We start from the raw sequence: 15,114 nt of genomic DNA on the forward strand, positions 1-15,114 counted from the left end.
ATGTTGATATGTTTGTGCCACCTTCTTAATATTCATGTATCATCCTGTAACTTAATAATAACTATTTTTTGTGGTGTTCCATGTAGTAACTGAGTAATAAGCCTTAGTAGGAAGACTTCCATGAATGTTAAGTGGTTCAGCTATATTAAAACACACCTCTGATGCCAAATAGTGAACAAGCAACAATTTTAAAATGGACACAATGAAACCATGCTTTATCTTTTTTTTCATGTGTATTTATTGCTTATGAATCAAACTTTCAAGATGTAAAGGCTTGAACATGATCACCAACTCACTTACCCTTGACAAAGCTTTGAGTGAAGTGTTCTTGTTATTTATGTTTAGGAACATCTTAAATTTTTAAAGAAAGGGATTAATGATATTCCTATTATAGACTCTTTTTGCTAGTAAATGAGTTTTCCTGGGATCTTATGACTGGCTCTACTTCATGTCCATGAAGTTGTTGGTTTCAAAACAAGCTTAGTCTCTGCCTTTAACCTCTGGATGTGTTGAAGTGGTGCTGGGAAAGAGAAGGAGTGAAATAGATGAGATAAAGAATCAGTGAACATTTGCAATTTGGAGGTCTGAGAAGAGCAAGAAAAAAGCAAGGTGGCACCATCATAGCAGCACATAACCCCTGCTTAATTTACTCTTCAGAGGCCCATGTTTTCTGTCCTCTACTTAGATATCACCCTCCTATGTCCCTCTCACCTTCCACAGACATGATCTAGAGATCTTCCTCAGTATAACCTCCTGCAGTGCCTCATGCTTGACATATACATATATATACTTGTCCAAATACACACATACACACACACACACACACACACACACACATATATATATATATATATATATATGTATATATATATATATATATATATATGTAAGAAAATACACCCTGTCTTGATTGAGGTTGGCTTGACTTGCACCATTGTGCCACAGGACCAACAACAAAACAAAAACAAAACAAAAACACATGGATCGACAGTGACCACTGTGCCACAGGGGGTCAGAAACTGAGCGTGCATTCTGGATTTTTGACATTGACCTTCATCTTCTGAAGATGTTGCTCATTTGAATTAAACAAACACAAAAGACAAAAACGAGCCCGTGGCAGGAGTATAAAAGGCTGATGTCCAGTTGTGTGTTGTGATTTCCCTGGGCACTTACCTTTGCTACATTGTATGAGGGCTTCCTCATAATTTAAATTGAAATGACACTGGTCATTCTCATTATAGTGGTTGAAGTCCTTGAACATTCTTTGTTTTAGTTCATTTTAGTTCATTTCTAATAAAATCTTCAACTTTTTAAAATGTTTTCATTTGTTTTCATACTGTTACAGCATAAAAAATCTTAAAATCTCAGCAGTTGTCATGGCAGGTTTTTCTTACAGCTAAAGCTAGTGCTTATAATGTAAGCTAAAATTCAAGGCTAACTTCGATTAGTTTAGGTAGCCAAAGAATCCAGTGGAATCCAGAGATCCTTCATTCTGCAAGACTAATATTAACTTAATTACTTAAGTACTTATCAATGAAAAACTTATTTTCTCTCACTATAGGAAATTTCTTTGTTGATATTGTGTCATTATAACTCTTTGCTTGTACTATTATAACTGTGGTACAGATTTTAGCAGTGGTATAGTTAATTGAGTAAAGATGTTTACTCTTTCCACCCCTGGTAGTTTGTAAAATGAAAGATGTGTCCATATTTCTTTACCCTTTTCTGTCAGGTAGATTCTGTTGCTCTGTCAAGGTGTCCATATGCACCAGCCACCACTGGACACAGGTCTGGTGTGGGCTGATGGGTAATTGCCTGGATTGTGGGGGTCAGTGCAGAAGGTTTCCCCCTGCATTCTGGATAGGTGAGGGTGTTAATGTGCCATATGTCTCTGTAATTTGCCACAATCGCCCTGCCTGTTCTTGCCAATACCACCTGCCCTGAGGCGCACTGATCCTTCCTGAAGCCAGAGCGAATCAGGCTTGCCGGTAATGGGCACAGGGTGAGAATTTTGTCCTTTTTCCTTTCTTTCTTTTTTTAAATGCAATAGCTATGTGGTTGGAGTTAATCAATGGCAATTCACACACTGTCAGAAGAAAAAAATAATGAATTACATCTTGTTTTCTTGGTGTAGCACATTGCAATTAATCTGTTGCAATTAATATTTTATTTCCACATCTTAGCAGCCACTGGTTGACGTTGGGTTGGACTTTTTGAAACATATAAATGTTTATGTACCTCATCATCATGTTTTTCCAAATCATAATTCTTAACTCTACAAGATAACACACATTGCATGTAATTGCAGTGCAGTTGCGAGCAACAATAACATTAAAAATAATACGATCTTGGATCAGCAATTGCTGACGTTCATTAAGAAAATTTGATCTGATAGTAAAGCCCTATCAGTTGTGTTTGAACAGCGAGTATAAGAAAAAAGCAGTGGCTTCCATTGTACATTTCATTGATTTCTTTCTTATTTAATCTGTGTGATCATAAATATGTTTTACCATCAATAGGATATCGTCTGAGCATCATTGCAAAGCTGGAGTAGGTTAAATTCTACCTACTGTCTCCTTACACAGCCACAAAATACTCTGAGAATCTCCAGAGAAGCTCTTTTTATAGCTTATGCTGACATTAAATTTAATGTCAATGTGATCATGGTTATGATCCTGGCGGAGAGCTAGAGATGAGACAGGTGTCTTCAACAGTGAAGTGCTAGAAGAAGACAGAAATGAAGCATATGGTGACTTTATTGGTATTTTGTGATTTTTTTCACGATGTGCCTTCATACAGACTTCAAATTACTGCATGCATTCTAATTACCGCATTCTAATAGTGCTGTGAGGTGTTTGCATGTTCTTTTGTGTAATTTAATGTAAATACTTCTGTTCTACACTAACCAACTCTAACCTTAATCTCAGCAACCAAAAAATTTACTTTAGCTTCTTTTATTTCAGCCTGCTAAATGTGAGTGCGTGAGTTAACAATTTACAAGCCAGGTCCCTGAAGTGCTCTGCATCTGAAAAGGCTACATCAATGAACATAGTAGGCTTTGCATGCATTACTCTGTATTGACTGCATTTTAGGGATGTGTTACTGGTTGTGGGAAGATAAATTAGCAGATATCCTAAATGACCTTGATAAACAGGCTGTAATGTGGCTTTTCTGCTTATTTTTTCCTGACTATGTGGCTCTTTCAAACAATTTCATCACATATTTGTGGCATGTGGAAAACTATAATGCATGGAACCCCCCCACCCCCACCCCCCACTCGGTTTTGGATGACCTACTCATTATGTAGCTCTGGCCCTGGCTGATACACGTACATATACACATGCACATACTGCACATCCACAATTCACTCTCAAAATCTAAAAGGCACCAACCTTCTCTGCACATTCTGAAAAACAATTCCCCTCCCCCCACAACACACACACACACACGAATAACCATTATCTGCAGGCTCAATCTCAGCTCTCTCCCATGCCTATCAGGTGTGAAGAGGTTGCCATTTGGCTGTAATTGGTGTTCTGTCACTTTGTCAATCTAGTGGAAAATGTGTCACAAATGCAGGTACGGCAATTTCTTCCCTTTTTTCATCTTTCAGTTTGAATTTCGCAGGCAGTATGTAGCCACATTGTTTGTTTTGTTTCTGAGGGCAAAATAGCATCCTTCTTTAGGTCTGTAGTAAAGAATTATTATTATAGATGGATGGATTTGGTGCTTTTAGCTTGGAAAACAGTGCAATAATACTATGAAATAACATGAAATTAAGTAGCAACAAAGTGTTAAATCAAACTTGATGTCATCACAGAAAATAGTAAAAAGAAAAACCTTGCCTAGTGTTGGTGTCCAAACTTTTAAGTTATACTGTAAGTCTCTCTAGTCTCTCTCATGAAGTTATGCTCCCCCAACACTTCATATCTATCTGTTTTCCATATACTGCTCTGCATTGCTGTCCAGTGTCCCCATGAGCTGAGAAGACTGTTCCCTTGTTGCTGCTGTCCTGTCCCACACTCTAATACACACACACCTGTCTCTCACTGTTCATGTATGCACTTTGAATTCATAAATCCAAACAACTGAAGTCATGTGAACTCTGCATGAATCCTAAAAAAGTCCTGTGAACCACTGTCCCCTTTTTCTGTCCTCCCCTGAGAGCTCTCAGCTCATGCTTTTCAGACTGAACATAAGGCAGCCAGACATCACTCAGTTAGGCTTGGGACTGGTAAGACCATTTTTTTGTGAACTGCTGTTCTCTGGAGATTTCATTGTCTGAGTAAACAGAACCATGACATCAACATGTAAAGATACGGCATGTTTTCATTTACACATCCATACACATGCAGAGTCCATGCATATGCACTCACTGTCCACTTTATTAGAAACCCCTTCCTTCTACTTCCACCCATTGGCCACTTTATGAGGTCCACCTACCTTCTAGGTGCAGTTACAAACTATAGCCTATCTATTGTCCTGCAAAGTGGGATAAGTCACTCTCTACCCCTTTTGTCATCACTGGTCAGTTTTAGACCACATGACTGCTACTGACCACATACTATATTGGTGGTGGACCATTCTCAATGCAGCAGAAAGACTAACAAGATAGCACATGTGATGCTGGCATGAGCGTGTCAGGTATAGTAGTATTGGTAGGGTTTTATTCAAAACTAAGTTGTCCACCATCCAATAAAATCCAACTACGAGCAGAACTGTGGTCATAACTCCATGCGTACAGTGGTTACAAAAGGTAATACAACAACATGTTCACTTTGCTAATGGACTAACACAACACCTGTAGCATTTATCAGTCCATTGAGGCTTCTAAACGTTGCTCATCTGTAACCCAATCTGTCTTTGCAACAGCATCTCCTGGCATATCACCTTTCGCCTCCACTTCCGATCAGTGCTAAAAGGAGCAGATGTTCAGGTTCCCCTTCCTGAACTTCTGAAATCAAAGTTTGACACAAACAAAACTTGCCAGTAGGCAGGCTAAGAGCTCCCTCTGTAACTGATTAACGTGGCATTACCAAGCAGCTGGTCCTCAGATAAGATAAGAAAGGCCTGTGCACCTGTTTAAATATGCTTTTCTTGATATGCCGATCAATACATTCATTATAGCACAGCAAAAGTGCTGTCCCTTGTCAGTCGATGACACAGATTTATGTACTGTGCCTGCTTTTTTTTCCCCCTCTTCTACAGTACATATGGCAAAGGTTCATGTTGATTTAGTAAGAAAAAAACACTTGCCATCCACTTGATTAGAAACCTAGAAACCTTTATTAGTAGTGCCACTTTGCTGATGTACAGTTATAGACTGTAACCCATCTGTCGATCCACATTGAGGTTAACCATCTTCCAACACCACATATCACTACCATGTATGCCAGTGTCACTGCTGTGTTGTGAATAGTCCAGCACCCAAATAACATCTGGTCAACAGAAATCAACTGACCATTGATTAATGTGCATCACAATACATGAGTTACAGTTTGTAAATATACACCTATACAGTGGACCTAGAAGGAAGCTTGACTTCACAAAGTGGTCAGTGAGTGGAAGTGCAATGGAGGAGTTTCTAATAAAGTGGACAAGTCTATTCTAGTCAATGAAAAAGTCAGATAGTCACTGGGGAGCTCAACAGTCATCTGAAGTTTATCAAGTGCCTTACAATGATATACATTAATCCTTAACGTTAAACTTACTGCTTCCAGCCTGCATGTGCCACATTAGAATATGAGATTACCTTGCTTGTTAGAGCATTTTTACCCCCTGTTGCTTCCCTTAAATGAACACAGCACTTGTTGAAAGCCCATAAAACCATAAACCCAACTGCTTATTCAGTTGAACTTGAATTACAGGTTGTTCCAGTGGCTTATTTCCACTAAACAGTGCAGCACTACAACAGCAAATGGCAATAGGTTCATAGAAAGTTTCTGCAGCCAATAACTGCATGTGTCTGTTTGTTTGTATGAACTGCACCTGGCTCAGGTAGAGAGACATTCAGTCGCCTGCTGAATGACAACTTGTGCTGGCTGGTTGGCGTGTGCTTAAGCCACAACTGGTTGCATGCTCGCCACGTGCCAACACAAGCTATAAAAATAATCAAAGGAGGGAGCGAAGGGAGGGATTCTAAGGAAGAGAACAAATAAAAGGTTAAAAAATTAGGCGGTGAATTTTTATTACAATATAATTATAAGTAACACCTTACCAAGCACTGACAAAGACAACAATCTGGAAGTTTAATTTCTATATGCTAATCAGCTGAGATCAGATCTTATCTTACACCAGAAGTGATTTTCCTTCATTAATTGTAATAACTCAGCCACAGATCCCTGAATGTATTAATGATCCAGTACTGTGCAATGTGCAATGATGGCACTTGTAGCTCTCTGGATATGTTTGAGTTATGAGGAATTGTAATATTGTGGTTTTGCTCCACAAACACAGTTTCCAACACATTGGTTTGCTGACATACAGAAATTTTTTGGATAAACCTCTGAAGCATTATGTAATTTGCTCGGCTGCTGTAATAATAAAGGCCTGAAAGGCAGAGTCCTGCAGTGTGGCTCTTGGCTTCACTCTGCCATCTAGTGGCTGAAAATACTACCAAGCGTTCCTCGGTGGAAGATGAGTAAGGATCACTCATTAATAAAAACTCCTTTGCCAGGAGCTGAATTCTATTCTGTGAAAGCAACCTTGTGATAATGATGGTGATGATGATGGTGGTGATGATGATGATGATGACAGACCTCTATCTAAAAAAACAAAGAATAGACCTAGAAAGCTGTGGAGAGCAGAATTAGACAATGTTGGTCTGCAGTGAACGCAGGTGAGGGTAGACCATGTTGCTTATTTTGAATGTGAATGAGTGAAAACCTTTCTGCGCTGAGGACAAAAACCTGCCTGCCTTTTCACTGACTCCGCCCATCTGAGGCAGGGAAAGCAATAATGTGTGTGGACTCTTCTCTCCCTCCCTCTCCCTCTCTCACTCTCTCTGTCTCTCTCCACAGGCTCCATAACAGCAACACCACAAGGCGTCTCGTCTGCACTGACAGAGACGCTGCTGGGGAGAGGAAGACTGAAAACGTGGTGCTTAGGGCAGAGCAAATGAGGATGACTCAGAGGTTAGAGTACAGTAAGCAAGGCTTTGCTCATATATCTATCTATCTATCTATCTATCTATCTATCTATATATATATATGTGTGTGTGTGTGTATAATGATATTTTAAGTTCTTCACCTCCAGTCAAACAGCTCTGCCACAACAGGTCCCACCTTCCACTGCTGAGATAAATCAAAATAAGCAAAAAAATAAACATAAACAAATAAACAAACACTGATCAGCGTGTCCCTGTAAACCCCGAACTGCCCTCCTCGTGCTGCTGGAATGAGGTCAGACCCAAACACCCCTCATCGCACGCGCCCATTACCATCCCACCCCCTCTACTACCCCGCTCCTTCCCCCGCTTATACCCCCCCTCCCCTCCTCTCCCGGCTCGTCTAATCAGCACGGGCGGAGGGCGTGGCCTTGGCTGTAAGGCAGGATGGAGACAAGCGCTGATTGGCTGGAGGCGGAGACCAGTAGAGGGATAAAGAGCGTCAGAGCGCAGGGGAGCTGAGAGAAGATAGAGAAAGAGTGAGTGAGAAAAAAAGTGTGCTAGAGACAGAATCTAGACAGCGCGAGAAGAGAAGCACGTTTCAGAAGTTTAAGAGAAAGAAAGAGAGCTACTACACGAGCAGCGGGGGCAGAGAGGGGGGCTATGAGGGGAGAAGGATCAGCCAATCTTCCTCCTCCTCTACTTCTTCTTATTCCTCCTCGGGACGTTCGCCCCCGAGTTGACGTGAACTTTTTTTGCTTTGGCTGAAACTTTGGACTACAGAAGAAGCAGCCTGAGACGGCGAAAGAGAAGCCAAGAAGTTTCTTGTTTACGTGCTTGTTTGTTTACCCTTGAGTTGAGAGAGAGAGACAGAAAGAGAGAGAAAGAGAAGAAGAGAGAGAGAGAGACATGGTGCAGAAAGAAGCGAGCAGCCCCGCTGATTCGCTCTTCGAGTCCGGGACGATGGAAGTGGACATCAGCTCGTCTTCATCATCATCATCGCGCCTGGGTGATCCGGGCTGGTGCAAGACGCCGAGCGGCCACATCAAGCGACCCATGAACGCCTTCATGGTCTGGTCTCAGATCGAGAGGCGCAAGATCATGGAGCGCGCGCCAGACATGCACAACGCTGAGATCTCCAAGCGGCTCGGCCGGCGCTGGAAGCAGCTGACGGACGCGGACAAAGTGCCGTTCATCCGGGAAGCGGAGCGGCTCAGGCTCAAGCACATGGCGGACTACCCTGACTACAAGTACCGGCCAAGGAAGAAGGCGAAGACGGGGGGCGGCGCCGGGGCTGCTGGAGCAACCAGCGGGGGCAAAACGGGCGCCAACAAGTCCTCCAAGAAGAGCGCAAGCACCAAGGCTCAGAAAGTCGTGGACGACCAGCAGCAGCACGCGTCGCTTTACAAGTGCAAGCCCGCCTCCAAGAAGTCGAGACGCGTGCACACCCTCGGGGGGGTGAACGGGGGCACCAGCGGTGGCATTGGGAGCTCGTGCACGGCGGCCGTGCCAGCCAGCCCGACCCTTAGCACGGCGGCTGAGTGCGCGGACCCCCTCAGCCTGTATGAGGACGGGGGCGCGCGGGAGAGAGCGGAGTCTCCCGGTGTTGGGGGGAAGAGCGCGAGGAGCGCGCACGTGTACGGCTACGGCTTCGGGGGGCGTTCTTCTCCCACCCCGTTTTCGTCCACCGCTTCCTCGCGCTCGTGCTCCACGTCGTCCATGTCGTCGTCGTCGGACGAGGAGCTGGAAGACGACCTGGTGGACACGAGTACGAGCGGGAGCCCGGGCTTCGACAGCGTGTCGCTGGGCAGCATGGGCAGCAGCTCCGCGGCGGCGCTGGACAGAGACGCCGAGCTGAGCGCGTGTGAGTCCGGCTCGCACTTCGACTTCCCGGACTACTGCACGCCCGAGGTGAGCGAGATGATCTCCGGGGACTGGCTCGAGTCCACCATCTCCAACCTCGTGTTCACGTACTGAGAGCGGCGAGGAGGGAGAAAGATAAACAACAGCAGCAACAGCAGCAGCACTAACGCGGTCTCGCGAGACCAGCAGAAGTTTGCTTTCAGAAGAAGGGCAGGCTGCGAGGCTGTGACTGGCTTCTTATTCGCCAGCTTCTCGTTCGAATTTTGCGCTCCACCTTAAATTTAAGGTGGAACGGAAAACTGGAAGAAGAAGTCAGGTTCAGCTTGAAGGACTTGAGTTGTTTCGGAAGAGCTTATTGAGAAGAACGAGAAAAGAATAATAATAATGATAGTGAACTCTTGTGAACTGGAAAACTGTGATTGATTTGCACGCACGTGAAGGGCAGGCGTTTGGTCCGCCAGTTTTTTTAAATCAAATTTTTAACTTAAGAACATTTAAAAAAAACAAAAAAAAAAAAAACAAAACAAAGGGACTTTTGAGGACATTTGCAGCAAATCGCCATGTGAACTTTCTTTGCTTAAGAGGTACAGACATTTTGTTCGTTCTGGTGGATTTATGAGCGAGGTGAGTTGATTAAAGAATGGACGTTTTTTGAGAAAAAAGAAAAAAAAGAAAGAAAAGAAACGCATGTAAACTGTCCTCTCTTGTATTGAGATTTTTTGTAAGACTGTGGACCAGTTGAACTAGCAGTAGGGTTATTTAAGTGGGTAGGTGGCGCTATGTTTGATTCCTACTTAAAGGAAAAAAGTGAAAAAAAGGAAAGAAAAAAATCACCAGCTGTTTTCATGCTTAAACTTCAGGATTCAAACACAAACTCAAATCTGTGCTGAACTTTATACTCTTACTGATTCAGGACCAAAATCTTCCTGTCTTTCTTCTTCTTTTTTCCAGATGTTATACATGTTGAGAAAAGTGCTCTCGATTTGTCAGCATTGTGTTTCTTTTCTACGTGTGTGTTCAGATGCCATTTTTTATATGGATGTATTTATATAGTACTGGCTGATGTTTTCTTTTCTTTTTTCCCTTTTCTTTCTTTTTTTCCACTTTTTTATCTCGTCCCACACTCACAACGTCTGTCTCCTTCTCCGAAGAAGGGCTAGAGTTTTAACTTGTTGATTTTTTGTTTTTATATTTAAATGTAGACTTTTGACACTTAAAGAGAGGAAACGTTTGATTATTTTCTCAGTGTATTTTTGTACAAATATATATATATAGATATATAAAAAAGGGGGGTATCAATCAGTGTGTATGGCTGTTTGGATTTCCTATCATTTTAAGATCCCAGGTTGGTTGGTTGGCTCTGAATCAGCCTCCTGTCCGTGTTTACAGCTTCAATCTGCAGGCGTCTTAAAGACACAGGCTCACTTTTTCCAACACCCCCCACCCCCCAGTATAGCCTTCGAAAGGACGTTTCTACATTTCTCTCCAGAGTCTTGCTGAACACACAGAGATTGTAGCTTTAAATGACCAAATCTCTCGGCGTTTTTATATGTATCGAGATGTTCGGGTTTTCTTTCAACCACTGGACGGAATTTAAATCGTGACGTATCGAACCGCCGATTTTGAGTCCGCGACGATTTATTGTGCTGCGACTTTCATTGTATTTGAATATTTTAATCTTTTCTACTTGTCGACTAAGTATGGCTAATTGTTTAGTATCTTACGGCATGGTGGATAGATTTTTGTATTTCCAATTCAGGTTTATAGCTGTTGTGTTTAAAAAAAAGACAAAAAATGAAAAAAAAAGAAAGAAAAAAGTTGAAAAATTAGGAAAATCGTGAAACCATCTTTGTACAGTTGACTGTATTATAAGCAAAAAAAAAAAAGAAGAAAAAAGATTGTGTGTTTATGTATGTTGTTGCGCTATAACATGACAGGCACTAGAACAGCTATCTTTATACACTTTTTGCTTAGCCTACTTACTTTAAAGATGGTTGTTAAGGATTTTATATATATATAAACAGTTGAATTATATTAACTTTATTTTCATTCATTCTGTGCAATATGCTGTGTAGAAATATTGTTTTGTCTAATCATGCCATAACACATTTTTGAGGGGAAATCTCATGCCAGCTAAATGTGTCAAGTCACTGCCTGTCAGATTGTTAATATACTCCTGTACAGAACGTTTTTTTTCAGGAAGGAAATAAAATCAGCTGGAACTGAACCCTACCCATGCCCTGACGACTCCTTTCTCTTTCGGTTTTTTGCATAAATGTGGGCATGTCCTACACTGTGTGCCATGTCTGTTCCAAAACGGTGCGAAACACATGATTTACAGTCACTTCACCAAGAAAATATACAGCCTTATACGTTTCGTGGCCTACGTTTGGGTTTCAGGTGAGCAGTGCTCTGCCTCGGTGGCTTCAATTAAGAAACTGCGTGTGGATTAACCACAGTATAAATACCTAGAATTAGTGTTGCACAAGCACATCTCACAAAAAATGTGAAAGGTGAGACACTGGGGCTTCATGTATTCACATGCTGAATGTCTAGCAGACTGTTCCTCCCCTCCTCCTCCAGCAGACACAGTCTGTTTTGAAGAAGTGGGGGATGGTAGCAAAGGCCCTCCAGCACCACATGCAATCCTGCATGGTTAGACTGCTCCATAACAAGACATCATAACCGGTAGCGCATCCCTTTATAGACTAAATGAATAAAAATGAATGATGTTAGCTCGATAAGGAACAGATATAACAGCCATACTCGTTCAAAAACCCACTTAGCTTGCCAGCACTTTGAAACAAGGCTTTGATGTGATTGATATGAAGAAAAGAGAGGCCTTTCTTTTTTTGCTTTCCTCTGTCTTCCACAATCCCTCTTAGCTGATTTTACTCAGCCTGCAGCAGAGTCCCAGGAGCAACTCAACAGGGGGCTTTGGCCAAATCTCTCTCTCCCCCTATGGGAGGGGTGTTAGACAGGGAAAGGAGAGGAACCAGCCTGCTTGTCTCAGAGGAGGCTGAAGAAAACAGGGCTAGAGAAAGAGAGCGGTCAGATACACAGTGAGAGTATTGTTAGTAGAGTTGTGTGTGGGCGCACACATTGCCTGCTTGGCTGCATGTTACATGAGCGTATCCTCTGTGAAAGAGAGATGGTTTTATTTTTCATTAGACACCTTCTGGCAGGCAGTTATTGTAAAATGAAGCAGGTACAACTTGCTTATCATCACTGCCTTCTGTGCAATATTCCACAAGCTGGAGGCCTAGTCGTCTCCAAGTGTAGCAGCTTGAGTAAAGTACCAGTTCTGCACCACTAGTCTGAAGACTGAGAAGTTCTGTTTGATGTTTATGTTAGTTTAGTCAGAATCTTTCTACGGGAATAGCTCAACAATATTAGTAAAATTAGTTTCAGGGGGTAATATGTATGTAATATGCTCAATTTTCTCCTTTGATCTGCAGTTGTGTGCAACAAAACATGCAATCCGACTGGGTATGTTCAAAGTTGTTCATGTGAATGTATGTGATCCCAGATAAGCTACATGCAAGAAAATGAACACATAACTAACATTACAAATGGTAGAGCAAGATATCAAGACCATTGATCACAACTGTGCATTGCCATAGGCTTTGTATTTGTATCAAAACAGTCTTTATGACAATGAGTGCCTGGCAGTATCAGTGCATCAGTGTTTGTACCCTAAATAGTGCCCCATCGCTTTCCCTGATAAGAGAGACGTTGTGACATGAGTAGGCCTCCAGCGATCAAGGATGTTTCTGAACTCACAAAATTCTCACACATTTGAATGGAAAGAGAAAATGACCTTTAGATGTCCCCTTGAGGAATAGTTTTACTCCGAAGCATTCATAAAAAATAAACAAACACTTTTGATGACACAGTTTATTTATTTAAGAAATAGATTTTGGACAAAATTTTGTTTGACTGCCAAGAAAATTCTTGGCCACTTTGAGTACAGCTGCTCTGAAACTGAATACAGTATATTCACCCCTCTTGGATTGACTCTTTAGGAATTTCTTTATGAATTCTCTCTTCAGGAGAATGTTTATGCAGGCAGTATTTACTTATATATCTATGGACTTTGGCTTTTTCACTGCACTTTAGAAAAAATGTGCAATATTACAGTAATTTGCCAGTAACAAACTGTGCTATAAAACTACAGTACTGTTATATTGCTGTGTTTGTACAGTTTTTTCTTGCATCCTTGTCTATCTAATGTAGATACATTACAGCTGTCTTACAGCTGTCTAAGGACCCCCAGTTTTGCTGTATCATGTGAAGTGCATTTAAAGATATAGACAAACACAACAAATATATCTAGCTAGTTTATAATAGCAAATGCTTAAACATTCTTGCATATAATATTTAATATAAATATAAGAAAGCAGAAAATGCATTTACTGAGACTAAGAATGTACCGATACCACATTTTACCCTCTGATACGATACCTGATCTGCTTGTACTGAGTGCCTATACAGATGATAACATTATCTAACCTATAACCTGTAAGTTATAACTATCTGACAAATATCTATAAATCTTGGTATGTATACCATTCAACGTTTTGAAATCTTTTATTTGGGGAAAAACAGCATTCTGTGTCAGAAATAAAACATACTAATCTTGAATGAATAGCATTAAATGGTTGTATAACTTCAGCTTGAATGGCTTCCGAGCTTCAGAAAGTTGCTATGCTCTTCAAAATAGTGTGTCTTTAATTGCATAACTAAATTTGTTGTATTTAAGTGCTTGCTGGTTGTACGTCCCCTTGAAATACTGGCATTACAGATTTTGCAATAGGCCTTTTTACAAACATTCACCTCAATACTGCATGTACTGTGTGTAAACTGAGACATGTCATGGGTTTTCGCAACAAAAGTTCTAACCTCTGACTGGAGCTATAACATCTGCAGAAGGCAGTAAGTGATTAATGTTTGTTTATTTGACCTCAAGCTTGGTCTGATGTCAGTTGGGAGCTAAGATTGAATAGGAAACGAGATACATAATCAGCCCAATTAGCCACTTTGGGCTTCTGCTTTAACAGATTTAACACAATTATTAATTGTAATTATTTATATGGCAATTAAATATCAGCTAAAATGTTAAATGTTATTTGATAAGCCTACATAAGTGAATGGTCATGATATATTTCACAGCAGCAAAAAAGTTTATCAGCACAGGTTTATTGCAGTTTATGAATCAAACCATGAAATGAAAATCACATTACAGCAGTTACATGATATTGCACCAACATTAGGGCTACAGAAATGACAGAAACTTAATATCTATTCTAAAACCTATTATTATTAGAATTCATTATTGTAACATTTCTGTATGAACTAGTTAACAGAAACACAAAACACCATCACTGTTGCAATATCAAATAATGTAAAATGCATTCAAAGAAAAAACTCTAGTGAGATGAAAAAATAAAAGCAAACAAAAACTAACAAAACTGAGACTGGCTGCTTAAGTTCTGGTCACTTCACAGTTTGCATTTACATTAAAGTCCAACTTTTTAACTCCTTAAACAAGAAACTTGGTCTGTTTCTCCAAGAATGAACTATTTACAGCAATCTGCTTTATTTGAGTAAAACGGTGCCTGTAGTGTTTGTGCTGTACATTCACATCTGTTCTGATGCTGGTTGTATTTAAGCAGTTTTGTAGAGCCCAGCCACTGGGATAATGACTGTGTCACAATAACATCCCAGCCAAAGGCTTAATTTCCAAATCATAACAACACCAGCTAGAGCAAAAGTGGGTTAAACAGCTTCTCATCAGGCAACAGACCAGAGTCACAGCTAAGAGGAATGAACATTTCATAAACTATAACCATAAATATAAACAAAATATTGGTGTTTTATTTTGGGAATTGACAAGCTATATCATAAACTGTATTTTCCTAGTTGTGATATGAGATTGATAAGATTAACTTAGCTTAGCTAACAATAGGCCTAATGTTTCTCCCCCCACTGTTTTACTAGAGGGTCTCTAGTAGATGTAGCCATTTGTGACATTTGTTGACATTTGTAGCTGAATATGAAGTCATTTTTAGGTAAACTTTAAAATGATCTGTGTAATAGCTGTACTTGATGTGGCTAACGTTAGTATACCAATTCAATTACCTAGC

General features: G+C 40.8%; 1 protein-coding gene across 1 annotated transcript; it reads left to right on the plus strand.

Annotated features, from left to right (window-relative positions):
• Nucleotides 1-7,624: 7,624 nt before the first annotated feature.
• sox4b (SRY-box transcription factor 4b) lies at nucleotides 7,625-11,200 on the plus strand. Its single transcript, XM_017710327.2, has one exon. The coding sequence runs from the start codon at nucleotides 8,015-8,017 to the stop codon at nucleotides 9,080-9,082; it is 1,068 nt and encodes a 355-aa protein (XP_017565816.1). The 5' UTR covers nucleotides 7,625-8,014; the 3' UTR covers nucleotides 9,083-11,200.
• The last annotated feature ends 3,914 nt before the right edge of the window (nucleotides 11,201-15,114 follow it).

Source organism: Pygocentrus nattereri, chromosome 3 (assembly GCF_015220715.1).
Source record: "Pygocentrus nattereri isolate fPygNat1 chromosome 3, fPygNat1.pri, whole genome shotgun sequence".
Lineage (NCBI taxonomy): Eukaryota > Metazoa > Chordata > Actinopteri > Characiformes > Serrasalmidae > Pygocentrus > Pygocentrus nattereri.